Here is a 16,429-nt window from a genome sequence, read left to right as displayed (position 1 = left end):
GCCACCATCGCCCGGCTATTTTTGATTATTCTAAACATGCATAAAATTGATTGTGATAATATTTGCTGTCCAAATATCCAATCTTTTCCACCCTGCCACTCCTGCTGACCCTGATCTTATTCTCAGCTAGCCCCCTTCTGCTTTTGTGTCTTCTTGTATGTATTCTTGTGCAGGTGGTCACAGCTGGTGTATTTATGACTGCAATGGCCATGTCATGTCCAGAAGACAGCATGTCATTGCACCCACTGCTCCCTATCTTCTGTCTCTCACAGTCTTCCCAATACCTACTCTATCATGTTCCCTAGGCCATAGAAGAAGGATACAGATGTCCTATAAGGATTAAAAACTCAACAGTCACTTAATCTTTGCACTTTGACCAGTTATGAGTCTGTTTTACTGTGGCCCACTGCAAAAGATTTTCTCTAATCAAGGCTGAAAGTAGTACCAGTCTATGGTATCAACTTAAATATTTAGAAGACAGATTAATTACATGTCCAATTAGCAAAACATCAGTAGAAAACATCAGGAGAAATCTTTCTCCATAGGTCTGTAGCCTCCCTAGCCACAAGATTTTGACCAGACTTCCAGTACCCGGCATATATTCTATGTCATGAACCTGGCTACAAATCAAATAAAAAAGATATTGGTATCCTCCGGAATATCTTTGCCACTGTTTTATTGGTAGGAATATCTTGTCTAGTAGGCCTTCCTGTGTTATAGAATGCAGGGGCCACAGTTGCATGACTTCTGATGACTTTTCTTCCCCAATAGCCTGCAGAGGATCTTCTAACACTATGAACACTACCTGTCAGGGAGAAAATATCCAGTTCAGTTGTGGCGTGATTTCACTATGTCTGCATCCAAAGTGTGTGATGTGTTCATCAATGGAGTCTTACTGTTTAGTTCTAGTAGGCAACCAAGAGCGATGGCAATAACTGTATTGTTTTGTAAGCCACTTAGGACTGATTGTCAAACAACTCATATGAAGTTGTAGTTTAAAAACTCATGACTACTGGGAGCAGTATTATCTATCCATGCAGAATACCTTCATTCAAGACCTTTCACTTTTCAGATTGCATCTTTTCAGTTAGCCTGTAAACTGGTAGATTTGGATATTCATATAGAAACCTACTACATTGTGAGGTATATGGGTTTTGTTGTAAGATTTACATAGTACGCTGATTTTTTAGCAATGTCTATGACATTAAAGTAGAACCATCTGTGTATCATCCAAATAAAGGAAGTGCATGTTTGTAAAAGATGTATGTATTGGTATTACTACAACAAAGCACCCATTGTACCTAACTTTATAAGGAAAAATGTTTGGTTTGTTTGGTAGGTTTTGGGGGTTGAAAATCCAGACGGGATGGCACAAGTTTGGCAGCCACCCTTCAGCATTCGCACTTATGGTACAAATATGAATGGAGGCTGTGCACGTGAGGAGAAGCTAATGATTACATCTTGAGCTAGCAGTGGAGCAAGGGACAAACCCAGGTTTGTCTAAGAATCACCTCAAAAAGTACCAGGAAGACCCTTGAGAACACACCTCTTATGAGTAAAACACCTGATAATAAGTCCCTATCCTGAAACATTCTGCCATCTCTCAGAAGCACAACCCAGAGATCAAGCCTTCAACATGTGAGCCTTTAGAAGACGTTTGCCATGTAAACTGTACCAGTGTGCATCAATATTGGTTTTTTACCAGTGAGACGGTTCAACTTGGAAAAGCACTTGCTGTTAAGTCTGGCAACAGGAGTTCAGTCCTGGGACCCACATGGTGGAAGAAGATAATCATCTTGTATGAGTTGTCCTCTGACATTGGTGTCCTCATGCCCATATCCCTAGCCATCCTACAGATTTTACATAATCCAGCCTTACAAGGCACGAGACAATTTTCCTCTCTCCTCTTCCTCTTCCTCGTATTCTTCCCTTCTCCATCCCCTTCTCTCTTCTGTATTGTTTCTCTGGACAGTTCTAGCACAGGTGCTGCTGGTATTTTGGAAAATACACTAAAAAGGAGAAAAATTTGCTACAAATACTTGGGTGGAATTAGGATCTAAATCTACAGTCAGTTTCAGATAGGAGCAGAAGACAATGAAGGAGATAAACCTTGTAGGCTCACTGTATTGAATGCCATAATTTTGGGGCGTCAGTCTCTTTCCATTTCAATCCTTAAAGAGTCCATACATAAACAGAAAACTGCCCATTGGCTATAATTTTGAGAGAAACTATAGAGTATAGTCTAGCTGTGTATTAGATTAAAAATTCATAATTAGGGCAATGGTGATGCACACCTTTAATCCCAGAACTGAGGAGGCAGAGGCAGGTGGCCTGGTCTACAGAGTGAGTTCCAAGACAGCTTAGGGATACACAAAGAAACCTTGTCTTTAAAAAAAAAACCATAACTCTATGGTTTGTCAAGGGTATCAGGTGCAATCCATCATGACTACAAAATAAAGAAAGATGGTGAAATTATTCAGAGGCCACCAGTAATAACATTACTCCTGTATTTCACCCAATAGTCGCACTTAAATGTTTGGTTAGAGGGCTCCTGCATATTTTAGCTTGATTTAAAGGCTGGTAAACATCGCTTAAATATCCTGACTTCAGAGGCTATGGGGTTTGTTCTGGACACTGACCTTGCTCATGCATCAATAAGCCCCACACAGCAAGCATCCGTTCACTGTTAAGGTTTTCTTAGCTTCCATCCTACCTGCACTGTCAGGGATGGAGCTGCAGCAGGGCTCTCCTGACTCATCTCTCCTGAGTTTAGCTTACAGTCAGAGCAGGTGAACACATCTGCAAAACTCCCCGCATTCCATTTTACATATATATGTAAATGTAAATCAATATAATAGTATTACCTTTTTGAATTCCATTTCATTATATTAATTTTTTCATGGTGAGCATATAAAATAATGAGTTTGAGTATGACACTTAAGATCCATGTGTGTCACTGCATGTTGTTCATATGCACTGCCTATCACCCTTTCTCTTGGTCCCTTCTCCCTTCCAGTGGGTCTTTTTCCTCCCTACAAACAATCCTCCCTTTGTTTTCTTTTTTTATAACTTTATATCACACACACATGCAACCACACATGCACATACATGCTAAGCGTGTGCTCTGTAGATGATATGTAACAATGTTTTCAGAATATAATTTGTGATAAAAGTTCATGGTAATGTCATCCTCTTGCCAATACTATTGTTGAGAAACCCTGTCTAGCAGATAGTTCTTCGTAGGCAAGTGTAAACCAAACTTGTCAGGCTGTAAGCTATGAACAACACAATAGTTATAAGAGACTAAGTAGATCTAACAGATAAAAACCAAACTGTAAATGACTCAGGAGACTTCTATGGGACATACATACTGACACAAAGGGAAGGGATGAAGGACTAAGGGGAAGCCTGTACAAAGGAAAGGGTAACATTAAATTCAATAGAGCTGTGAAGAACCGGATAAAGAGTGGCTCCCAAAGGGAATCACAGAAGTGACATACATGAGGATAGTGCACTTGTATGCAAATGTTCTTAACATTCTCTATGAAGTCCCTCACTGCATCCTAGTAGCAATATTACATAGTAGGTTTCTATTTTTAATCCTGTTTTATAAATGGACCAACTGAAGCTAAGAAAAGCAAATTCCCGGCACAACTTATAAGACAGTATCCAAAAAAGTCAAATTTGGGGTCAGGTTTTGTGCAATCTAAATGTTTTGATTTACAGTATTAAGCAACTTCTTTCAGAGGCAGGACACAAACTGGCAAATCTGAAATGCAGAGCATGTTGAAAGAGGCACCAGCAAGTAAGGATCCTTGAAGCTCCACATTAACTCAGAGTAAACACATTGCGAATGGCGTCAGATGTTGAGCTCAGGAAGTCTGGTTCTACACTGGAGTGTTGACTCATTGTGTTACCTGCTTACGAGAAGGAGCTCCAGTGCTTGTTACTGGAAAAACTGGGATTCAAAATCACCAGTCTCATACCAGAGCCCATGCACTTATAGCATTTGCCTATCCTGTTCTTGATGAAAACAATATACATACATACATGTAGAATTTTATTACACCTATTTATTTTCACTCCCTCTTTCCCTCCCTCTCCCCCCATTTCTCCCCCGTCTCTTTCTCTCTGTCTGTGCCTGTGCACATGTGCCGTAATGTGTCCATGATGACTCAACCCTGTCTCAAAAACAAATACACAGATATATAAAGTTCAGGAAGGGAAACTCACACAGATTTTAATAACTTGTTCATATCATCCAGCCAAAAGGTAACAAAAGTTCTATTGAAACCTGTGTAGAAGTGAAGCCAGACTTGGCACTTACTCCCATGCCTCTATTTCCTCTTAACTAGTGAGACTGTAAAGGTTACAGGACTTACACAGGGGCGTTTAATTCACACCAAGGATGCAGTGAGATGTGTAGCACAGGAGGTTACTTTTGAAGTGTTGCAATGTGGAACAGAAGCTGCCTGAGAGAAACATGAATATGACTCTGTGTGTGTGTGCGCGCGTTCATGCATGGTGCGTGTTCATGTGCACACACAATATTCTAGTTGCCTTCATGGATTAATCCTAAAGTAGTAGTGGGTTAATACAATAGAAGTTCATTTGTACCTCTTAAAAGGCACCTCAGCTCCTAGAAGCTCTTTTTGCTAGTCCTATTTCTAAGGTCACTCTGGGCATTAGAATCCTATTCAGAGGAGGAAGGGAGAATGGAAGATGACAGAAGGTGCTTTCTTTTCTTTTCTTTTTTTTGTCCTCATGGTAAAATCAAAATTAACTTACACAAGGAAAGGTTTGTTTGGCTCACAGCTTGAAGGCACAGTGAGAAGGCACAGTGATTGGAGTGCCGGGCAGCTATCATGGCACCCACATTAAAGAGCCAGGATGAAGTCTGGTGCTCAGCTCATTTCTTAATTTTTCTTCAGCCTTGGGCTCCAGACCATGGCACAGTATAGCCTGCTTTCAGGGTGGACACACTCACCTCAATGACCCCAACCTAGAAACTCCCTTTCAACGTTTGGAGAGGTTTGTGTCCTAAGTGATTCTTGATCCTACCAAATTGATAAATCAGCATTACTCGTTGCAGAGGGCAACAAAACTCCAACGTGACTTGTCACTGTTCTTGAGTACTCAGTAGTCCTCATTGTCTGCTATGTTCAGCGAGTCCGGTTTTATCCCAGGCTTTTTCAGACCCAGGCCAGCTGGCCTTGTGAGTTCCCGATAGAACATCCCCATTGTCTCAGTGTGTGGGTGCACCCCTCGCGGTCCTGAGTTCCTTGCTCGTGCTATCTCTCCTTCTGCTCCTGATTTGGACCTTGGGATTTCAGTCGGGTGCTCCAATGTGGGTCTCTGTCTCTGTCTCCTTTCATCGCCTGATGAAGGTTAATATCCAGGACTACTGAGAACTCAAGAACAATGGCACTGGGTTTCTGATCCTACTGCACGTACTGGCTTTGTGGGAGCCTAGGCAGTTTGGATGCTCACCTTACTAGACCTGGATGGAGGTGGGAGGTCCTTGGACTTCCCACAGGACAGGGAACCCTGATTGCTCTTCGGGCTGACGGGAGAGGGGGACTTGATTGGGGGAGGGAGAGGAGGCAGAAATCTTAAATAAATAAATAAATAAACAAATAAATAAATAAGTGACTTGTCACTTACCAGTACAGAGCTACAAGTTGAAGACAATCTGCAAACAATCTGTTTTTCCCAGAGAGACCCAGGCTTTTTTCATAAGGCTTTGAGTCAACAAGATGAGGTGTACCTACATTATAGAAGGTACTCTACCAAAACCTGGATGGTTTAAATGTTAATCACATTGTTTATTTGTTTTTTAATGTCTTCAAAGCAAAATCTACAATATTGGGTACCATTCTTAGTCAAATTGACTCATAAAATAATCACACCAACCAATGTTAATATAGCCATTACTTTTGTTACATATTTTGTAGGGTTATGAATCCTATACATTTCTGTTGGTTTTCTGGAATGATCTCTTTACTCTCTATAAATGCTCTGAATTCATTTCCATCTATCTTTTCTGATCCCTAGTTTATCAAAACTGCCCCCTATACACATTAAAGAACAGAGATGTACCTTTGAAGGGGATTATGATCCAGCAAAGAGCTATATCTGTATTTCCCATGTGGATCTGGTCTGGACCATTCCTTGGATAATATCAGCTATGATGATCCTCTGGGAGATATTACTCAAGTAAACAAGAAAAGGATTTGGTGTAAAGAGAGTTAAAACATGGAAAAGTATTCATGAAGGAGGGTCACTGAGACTAGGGCCATGGATAATGAGAAAATGTCACTCTTGAGACAGAGAAGCAAGTGTTTGGCTGAAACTACAGAGTGAAGAAATATTGGTGCCCAGCTTAAGAAGATGAAGAGATTAGCACAAGAATAAATAATCAGGGGAAAATTTTTAAAACTTCATCCACTGTGTACAAACAGCTAGACTTTAATTTCTCCACACTCACTAAAGCAGAATACATAGGTAAGTCTTAGACAGAAGACTTTCATATTCAGACCCCAGAGGATCATTCTGGCGTTTTGTCATTCAAGAGATTTTTTTTTTTTTTGGAGGCAGGGTTTCTCTGTAGCTTTGGAGCCTGTCCTGGCACTAGCTCCTGTAAACTAGGCTGGCCTCGAACTCACAGAGATCCGCCTTTCTCTGCATCCCGAGTGCTGGGATTAAAGGCGTGCGCCACCACCGCCCGGCTCAAGAGATTTTTTTAAGAAAAAAAATCTCATAACAATAAATTTTAGGTTAAATGACATCTTTGGGTCAATAAAGACAGTGAGGATATGTAAGGAATAGGAAGTCTCCTGCCACTCCATAGGGGAGAAATGCATGTGCCGGGATGTCTCTGTGATATAGTTTGGGTTCTGTTACAGGGGAGGAAGCCCTTGTCGTTATCTTCCTACATACCTTCTACCATAAAACAAGTGTGGGAGATGACTGGGGATTTTAAGGCTGAAAGGTTGGATTTGGCGATGCAACTACGTAAATGACTTTTATATAATGAAAGCATCATCCTCTCCTAGATATTTTATATAATGAAGGCATCATTCTCTCCTAGATCTGGAAGACTTACTATCCCTCTTGAAGTACAGAAGGGTTTAACAATCACAAACATCACAATGTCATTGGGAACTATGGTTACACTTCTACAACATCCAGAGAGCTCAGCCTTCCCTTGGTTCTCTCAGCTATATCATTGGTAGTGGTTTCTGGATAACTGTGTCTGATCATTTCAGAACTCTAAGACATCTTTTTAGTGGCATCTCCTTTTGAATCACCTACAAAATCATCAAGTGCCGTATAGCTGTTGCTTGGAACCTACCACACACTACGTCTGCTGACTGTGAAGATCGAACCAGCAGTGACTTAAGGAACAGAACAGAGAATTCAATGAGACAGAAGAAAAACATGTCTGTAAGCCAAGAACAGGCCTTTGAGGATCTCTGACACTGAGAAAATAAGGAAGTTCAATCACAGATATTCTAACAATTTAATTAATAATATTTATTCCATGGAAAAAACCAAACCTCCTCAACAAGGAAGGATCGTGAGTACAGAGAATGCCAGCTTTTCTGCTTCCTCAATCTGAATATAAACTTGTGCTGAGCTCCAGTGGCCCTACTGTTCTGGTGGCCTGTTTCCTCCACCATGCACGGTTTCTCATTCACGTTCAAAGCCGCCACCCTCTTGCTCCTGGGCCTGCAGCTGGGGATCAACAAGGCTCAGAATGACATGTGAGTCAAACCCTTCTTTTTTCTGCAGAAAAGCCATGGGGAGAATTCTGCTCCTGATCTGGAAACCTGTACTTCTGTAGATTTTGAGACTGCAGAGATCTCTAGCCTTGGAAGCTCGCATAGACCTCAGGGCTGGTTCCATCCACTTACTAGGCTCCATCCATTCCCTTCACATTTCCTCTGGTTGTATGGGCTTGTCTGGGAAACAAAACCTCGACTGTACGTGAGTTTGCCGTCAGCAATTAGTCTCACTCTCTCTGATTCACTTTTGGGATTTTTACCCAGTTTACCTGGCAAAGGTAAGAAGTCTGCACATTCTCGCACCAGCTTCAGATGTCTTTGGCAGGGGTCACTGACTCATGGTCTCAGGATGAACTAGCCAAACAGGTATCATAGGTACTTTTCCTAAGATAAAACCAAGAGATAAACACTAGGATCTTTAGTAACCCTCACAATAGGAGCTGGAAGCTACCATGCTGAGAATCCATGTTTGAAGAAAGCAGAGAAGTTGAAAGAGTAGAATGAAGTAAGAAATGAAGCCAGAGAATATGGGGGGAAGGGAAGCAGTGTTACCAAATTAAACTAGAAACATCTGCATTTGCAGCAGCCTAGGGTGCTGGCTTTCTGTATTATGACCCTTCGGATGCTCTGGGAAACTTGGTCAAATGTCTTGTCCACATATTCCAATTTGGATGGCGTTTTTTTCCTGGGCCAGAGGGAAGCCCATGTTGAAATAAACCTTACACTTAAAGTGTCTAGGTCACCCACACTGGCCATAACTCTCCTGTGTTTATTAACGAATACCTACCTTGTATGTAATCCCTAGACTCAGAAAAAAACTGGCATGGCTAATTGCTATAGCTAATCTAGTCACCGTGCCAACCCTAAACTCATTTACAAAATGGAAATTTTTAAGATGCCTGATCTTCGTGTATCTTTCCCAAAAACTGAGTCCTGGAGCATTTTGTACAAGAAGGAAAATGAAATATGTTTTCCCTAGGAAAATGGGACTGTGAATAATACTGTAGGAATTCTTTTCTACTCCACGGAACACCAGGACCTTAGCCAAGCTTCTTTCTAAAGAAGATACAATCCCCTTGGCCCCGAAAAGCCTTTGTTGACTAAAGAGGAATACTTAGTCCTTTGCTTCATCTTAGGCTCCTTTTCTCAGCTATGGTGTGTTCCCAGTTACAATATGTGCAGATTTCCTGTAGACCTAAATAGATACACAGTCCTTGGCCCTCTCTGGGAATCATCAAGGAAAATATTCAAGGGAGATCTCTAAACTGTTCCAGTGCAAAGCTGTTTACATGATTCTGTGGATGTGAAGTTCTCTCCTAAGAACGACTGGACTCGTTCATTCCATTCAAACTGTAGGGCCGTGCTTCTTAACCTTTCCAATGCTGCAGCTCTTTCTTACGATTCCTCATGTGGTGGTGACTCCCCTAACCATAAAACTATCTTCATTGCTACTTCATAACTGTAACTTTGTTCCTGCTATGAATCATCATGTAAACACCTGGGGTGTCTGATGGTCTTGGGTGACTCCTGTGAAAGGGGCCTTCCATCCCCCCAAAGGAGTCACGGCCCACAGGTTAAGAAGCACTGTGATAGGAAATAACACGAGACAGTAGGTAGTTTTCCACTTTAAAATGTGCTATTTGAAACTGGAAAAAGAAAGATGTTCCATTTTGAACAATATGTCTGTTGCTTAATTAAACAAAGATAAATATTCAAACCAGCCAACATGCAAAAATTCCTGGCGATTCTGATGCTTAGCATTATGTCTAAGCTATATAACTCCCTCCTTTGCTCTGTCCCCATGCCTCCTTCCAGCTTGGTGTTTTTTCCATGTGCAGGTCTCTGATCTCTGTGCCCTGTTTTTCTCTTCCCAGAGAGGGTGGAAAGTCAATTTTATTTTATTTAGATGTTCCGAGATATGCAGAGGAAAATGAAGAGATCACTGTGAAACTTGGACTTGAAACACAATATAACGAATGTTCGGTGGTAAGTAGATACCTGGGACAGTGACTCCAAGTCAAAATCTGACTCCTGAGTTATGAATGATTGACTTTACCTCTTGTGTTAATACTGCATGATAAACTTAATAAAAAAAATCTTCATACATGTTTTGTCACCCAAATCTCAGAACAAGGTGCAGAACTTTTAGCAGATGATGATTCCCATTTTACACATTAAGACACCCTGGTCCAGAGGGGTCTAGGAAGTAAAAGAATGAGAAAGAAAGATATGGAAAACTGGTAGAGTTTCCTCCAGGGTCATAAGCATGACTAGACTTTGATAAGGACTTGAGAACAGGGTTTTCTTAAGAACATCCTGCAATCAAACTCACAGGTTGGGACACAGGTAAAGAGAACACAAAGGATCTGATTCTTCTTCTCCGGAAGCCCCCAACCTGAGCCTGGTTTCCTCTTGCCCTTCCACTGCCTCCTGACCTGTCAAGATACTGAGCCGCTTCTTCTTTTTCTAGTGTGTTGTTTCTCAAAGAGCATTCCAAGTTCTGAAACTATAATAGCATTCATTACAAGGCAAAATCTTGCCATCTAGGGAGATGCCACATCTTCCATATCAAACATATGCCCAGGGTGTACAGAAGGGGGTTCCCAGCTATACATGCTGAACAACCTGAAGATAGAATACAGCATTTTGCTACAGTTCCCTACAGCATGACTTTCTTAATTCAAGTGAGATCCCAAGAATAGTGATCAAATAAGAAACAAAATAGTACTAGGAGAAGATTGTTTATTAAAATATAATCTAAAAATAACCTTATCTTGATAAAAGAAAGATTCTTGGACATAGTGCAAACATATCCCACTGCTTTATCCTTTTTTTTCCCCGTTTACAAGACAAGAACATGAACTGTGCTTGCTAATGTGGGTGAAGGCTGGAGCTTGATTCATAGTTTTGCAATTTGTGTTTTGTTAGTCATAACTACAGATGAGGTTGGGGAAAATGTTTATACAACGTATACAAAAAGATCTCTGTGACAAAGACAGTTTCTGGTGATGATAAGCAATGAAAGCCTGTTTGCACCTTTAAAAAGTTAGTGCAATAATGGTGTTGAACTCAACGAAATGGCATGTGATATTATAGTGAATACGTTTCTGATTTTAAGATTCATGTTTCTACTAAGAAAGAGTGATCTTATTTAAAAAAAAAAAAACGCCCAAAGAGAATAAGCAAAGGGTGTGAAAACTCCATAAACAGTAAATTTTTCACCCATGATTTGTGTAAAAGGAATTTTTGCCGGTTTGTTTTAAGCAGCCTCATAATTTTGCTCTGGATAAACTCATTATGAGCTCAGCATAAACTGTTTTCCTGATCCTCTTGCATCAGATTTCCAAATGTTGGGGTTATATATAAGAGATGATAGCCATCCCATCCTGCAACAAATAATTTTTTAAATGTTTTTTATATGTATGAGTATTTTCCTATATACCATGTGTATGCCTGGACCTGTGGAGGCTGGAAGAGGAAGTAAGAGTCCCTGAAATTGAGGTTTCAGGTGGCTGTGAACTGTCATTTGGGTGCTGTGAACTGTCATTTGGGTGCTGTGAACTGTCATTTGGGTGCTGTGAACTGTCATTTGGGTGCTGTGAACTGTACCTGGATCCTCTGCAAAAGCAGCAAATGCTCTTATTGTGGAGCCATCTCTCAGAGTTTTCTGAGGTGGGGTGTGGGAGAAGCTCAACATATAACTATAACGTATATTCATATTTTAAACCTTTTAGGAATATATTTCTTTTTGGACTGAACATTGTAAATCCTCCTTTTTATAGTAATTATATTGTTTTGCCACTAAATATTTAACAACTTTTAGCTTTGGAGTCACATTTATTTATTTTAGAATTAAAAGCGAACAGCATATACCTGCTATTATACACTAGAATGTAATGACCCAAAAATTGTTTAATGCTGGAAAGAACTTGAGGTGAACTATAGCCCCTTGGCATCTTTGTACAACAGACAAGTCTCCTGATCTCAGGAAACCTATAATTTAGTCATCAGAAAACTTCTTCTAAGGGCAAAATGTACACTTAATAACATGAGAAACTGCCATCTTAAATAATAATGATAAAATTACCTACTACAGTAATCTATGTGTCTATGTGTTTTTTAATGAAGTACCCCCAAATCTAACACATATGAAATGCAGGCAAAGTGAAATTTGCTTTGTGAAGGCACTGTCTGTGATAGTTGTGACTGGCTCAGCTTAAAGAAGGAAGCACTGTGATGGCCGCTGGCATCATACCACAGGTGACATGTAGCACATTCACTGGATCCTAATTTGTTGTTGCACATAGTTCTTAAAAATTCTAACTCATGAAGGAACCTTGTGAAAATATAATGAAAAGGAAACAAGGGCTTCTCTCAACACCAGAACAGGACTCTCTATATACGGTTCTCAGACTGAATAGCATCCCAATGCTATTATTAGTGTTTGGGGGACTATCATTATTCAACATAGAGCTGCCAGATATCTGAGCAAACACCAGAGATGAGTATACAGCAGGTGTCCTCAGCCCCATGAGTGTCACTACTCTGATAATGATCAAGGTAAAAAAGAAATGAGTGCAGGCAGTATTTCAAGGCAACTGAATCTGAAAATTAATATGACTTGCCTTCTTTCTGCTTGTAGTAAAAAATCACATATACTCCTAATTTACTATGTTGCATTGATGACTGTAATTTCAGGAGAAATACTAAATCTCATTTAAAGGCATTTCCCCATCATTTTTCACACTTACCCAATTCTATTCACAGGTACATCTGGGTAGACGGATCCTTAAAACAAAACTCCCATGTTAGACACCAGAAACAGGAGTTGATATGTTACAGTTGTCTGAAGTCTTAAGCTGACAGGCATTCTCAGGTTTAAAAAGCAAAGAAACTGGCCCCCAAAATTATTTGCTTATCTAATTGTGGCAGTAGGCAGTAACTTCTAAATTTAAGGTTGGAATAAAGGGGAGCAATAGATGAATTCAATTGTTACAGAGTTAGAATGGGGTGCATACGGGCTTTGGCCATCATTCTCACAAAGCCTTGTCCTGGCATGTACATTTAAACAGTTGGGCTGCCATTCCACTGGGTCACAGAGGAAAATGCATATAAGTCCTTTCCTAGAACCCCAGCTGGTACCAAAGCGAGTCTTCCCCCAGGAGATAGCCACAGTGGGGTAAATCTTCTTGCCTGATGGGTTCACTTACATCCTCCTGAATCTTGTGCTCAGACTTCTCAGGCATAAGTCTGAAGGTATAAGGAGGGAGAGCCTAGCAAATCTAGCCTGTGATGTGAATATAACGTGCATGTACCACTAGTTGATCTCAGCTACTTTCTCTCTTCTTCCGATTTTGTGGACTAACAACAGGCCATCTCTCCTGACCAGGTCAAAGCTTACCTTGTAACTAATGTCCCAATGGAAGGTAACTTCAACTTTAAACAAACCCGCTGCCTCTGTAATGATAACCGAATAAACCTGTACTGGGACTTTCCAGTTAACCGTAAGTTGGAAGAACTACCTGCCAAGAGAGGAACATTAGAAACAAAGAGGGCCACAGAACTTTCTGATGGAAAAATAGATAGTCAAGGTGGTGGGTGGAAAGGAAGTCCATGAGGGCGATTCCTGGGTTCTAAAGCTGTAGAAAGCATGGGGTGAGAAAATTAAATAGGGTATTGGTTTGCAAGTAATTTGGGAAAATTGAATCCCAGGGGTCAGTTACCTGGTCCTAGTAGGAAAAAAGGCAGACCCTAATGTGTCTGATGAAAGCTCTTTGTCTTCATCTCTTCCAGAAACTCTCAATTTTGCAGTAGTGGTTGAAATCGTTAAGGACAAGAATATCTGTCCTAACGACGAGGCAATGGTGCCCATCAAAGGAGACCTGTATTATAGTTATCGTAGTGTGTATGTGTACTAATGGAAGCCTCTTATGTGTCTTTCAAAACCAATTCAATTTTTTTAATTAAAATTGACCGGAATATCCATGACAATCTGTTAAATAAAATTCTTGTAAGCTGCTCTGTGTAGTATTGCATCTTGACTCCAAAATCCATCCTCAAAGTCAGCAAAGTACCCCAAATTTCTTACATTCATCTTTTAAAGAACCACTGTTGAGATTTTTATGAGTTCTTACTATGCTGTGACAGAAAAAAAAAAAGGAAAGAAGGGGAGGAGCTTGACCTCGGTGTGTAATGTGCTTGCCATACAGGTGTAAGGATCTGACTTTGGATCCCAAGAATCCACATAAAGCCAGAAATGGTAGCAAACATGTGACCCCAGTGCTTCCATGGTGAGATGGAAGGCAGAGATAAAAGTCTCCCCAGAAGCTTTTGAACAAGGTAGCTGGGTGTTTGCAGTGGTGAACAGCTGCAGATGTTCTTTTAAACTGGGTAGAAGGCAAGGGCCAACACTTGATGGCCATATGTATTCTGTGCACATGAGAGAAGAGCCTCTCCTTAAGAGTAGAAAGGTCACTACTATGATGGTCCAAATACTCAACAAATAAGAGGGAGAGCCAGGGCAGGAAGCTAACCATCCCATTGCCCTCCAGGAGCTCCACCTTTATATTCCAGGATTTGAACGCAGGGAGTTGGGACAGCCTGTAGTCCTCTCCAAGAACTGAAACACTGCGTGATGTTCCGCCCTTTCTTCTCAACCAGTAACAAACAAGAAGCTGTGATGATCTGGAGAGCTGGATATATCAAGCACCCTGAGGTGCTTCCTCTGACAATCTCCACTACTATTGTTTGATAGAATTGAGACATGAGCAAGAGTCATAAAATAGACAAAGCAAATTCTGGTAGGTAAAAAAGTAGGTCTCAAAAACTGGAAGCATAAAAAGGTAGCATATGCTCATATGCTCTGCAGGGAAGCTCTTTAGTCCTGGGCCTGAGGAAGTGGAAGGACTCAAGAGGATGTTACAAGAAGGACCAGAGTCAGAACAGATTGAGTTTATCTACACCAGAAAATTGAGTCACATCCTCTAAACCAGTGATCCTAGTTGAGGGTCCAAATCCAGGAAAGGTAAAGAAAGTTGCTCAAAAAGGTTGCTTGAGATGTTACTAGGACACTAACACAAATTGCTCTGTCAAACAGGTGTTAAAGCACATGCTTCCTTCTGAAGGTAAGGTATTGTCTCTTACAATGATCTGCATCTTTGCAGAGGGGACAAAGCTCTGTTTCTTTTTAGTGCCTTTCCTCAAGGCATATTTTCCTGGTATGTTGGTTTCCCAACACCTGCATCAGACCTTGCCCCTGTACAACCCTCTCTTTAGCCTGGTGGAGACAGATTACTACCTTTCTGAAGACCTTCAATATTTCCCAGGACTAAGATTATCAGTTAGTCTTGTAGTTGTGTCTATAATCATTTCCCTGAGGCTTTGTTTCAATTTTGCATCTGCTGCAGAAAACTCTGGCCACATTTAAAGAGTAATTTGAGTTGTCTAAGGCCCTCAATGCATGCTTTTGTAACTTTCTGGATGTTTAGAGCAGACTAGCTTAGGAAACAAATATCTAGCAATATTTGACGCTAAGAAGAAATGAAGAGTCTGTAATTATAGTAAAAATAATCATATATTTGTTTATTGTATATGTATATTTATATGATAAACATACTTAGGCAGCATACTTGGGCCTTCTGGCTTGAAACTAAATCCTTTCTTTTTCCATTTTGGAGTAATATTTACATATGGACAAAACCGTCTCATCTGAAAATACTTTCCATTTTTAAAATTTTCTGTAGTTTAAAACCCATAGTCCAGGTTGAGTCCAATCTCTACTGCCCCATTTCCACTATGTGATGCATTAGTGTTCTTCCCATCACACTTAGAATTTGTGATCCTACCTGTGAAAATCACCTTGAGCAGTTGATGTCCACAGCCTCTTGTTCCCTGTGGTGCTCAGTACTGGATCTTTAGAGTCCACAAGCATCAACTAACTTCTTTTCTGTAAAATAGTTCTCTGATAGAAATGGGATGACCTCATTTCAGAAGCCTGTTGGTCAAATCTGCAACCTCCTCCAGGTTTTACAAAAACTGTAGCTAATATCACTAATTTGTAATATATACCTATTTATCCAAAAGATCTCTGAGATGATCTTAAAAAATACAGGTCTGATTATGTAAAAGTTTGAGCCTTCTGAAGAACCTCCTATCCCACTTTTTTTTTCTGATTATCACTCAATCTCAAACTTTTTCTACCTAAAAGATAAGTATGGTTAAATACAACATTCTTTTTTTTTTTTTAGAAAAGGCAACCAATCAAAATTTATTTATCAACTCAAGGAAAAAGAACAGTGATCTATCATAATATGGTAAATAGATTAGTGTTACCTCTAATGAGGTTTACTAGTTTTCAACTCAATTTTCTTTGTGAATTTTTTTGTTAGTATTTTTTTGTTTATTTTATTTTTTTAGTTGTTGCAAAAAAAAATTTTCGCCTCCTCCCCATTTCCCATTTCCCTCCCCCTCCTCGCTAACATTACCCCCTCCCCCAATCCCTTACCCCTCTCCCCCTTCCCCGCACTCCATTCCCCCTCCCTCTCGAGAATAAATACAACATTCTTGAGAACAATAATACTGCTTCCAAAATTTAGGATCTACTTAGCACTCCTATAATTTTATTAGATTTAAGTTTTACAAAG

At 40.3% G+C, this 16,429-nt stretch overlaps 1 protein-coding gene across 1 annotated transcript; it reads left to right on the top strand.

The window, feature by feature from the left end:
* The first annotated feature begins 7,680 nt into the window (after positions 1 to 7,680).
* On the top strand, positions 7,681 to 13,705 carry Pip (prolactin induced protein). The gene is made up of 4 exons (XM_005363831.2): positions 7,681 to 7,766; positions 9,662 to 9,773; positions 13,177 to 13,291; positions 13,581 to 13,705. Exons 1-4 carry the CDS (start codon positions 7,681 to 7,683, stop codon positions 13,703 to 13,705), a joined length of 438 nt encoding a protein of 145 aa, XP_005363888.1.
* The last annotated feature ends 2,724 nt before the right edge of the window (positions 13,706 to 16,429 follow it).

Source organism: Microtus ochrogaster, linkage group LG12, assembly GCF_000317375.1.
Source record: "Microtus ochrogaster isolate Prairie Vole_2 linkage group LG12, MicOch1.0, whole genome shotgun sequence".
NCBI lineage: Eukaryota > Metazoa > Chordata > Mammalia > Rodentia > Cricetidae > Microtus > Microtus ochrogaster.
The sequence above is the reverse complement of the archived record's forward strand: the minus strand, read 5'-3'. Positions and strand labels throughout refer to the sequence as shown.

What these genes read in the sequence shown, in the direction of transcription:
- Pip (XM_005363831.2), top strand. Translation starts at nt 7,681, where the DNA reads ATGCACGGTTTCTCATTCACGTTCAAAGCCGCCACCCTCTTGCTCCTG. An exon ending in AACAAGGCTCAGAATGACAT is followed by an intron (nt 7,767 to 9,661) that starts GTGAGTCAAACC and finishes TTCTCTTCCCAG; the next exon opens with AGAGGGTGGAAAGTCAATTT. An exon ending in AATATAACGAATGTTCGGTG is followed by an intron (nt 9,774 to 13,176) that starts GTAAGTAGATAC and finishes TCTCCTGACCAG; the next exon opens with GTCAAAGCTTACCTTGTAAC.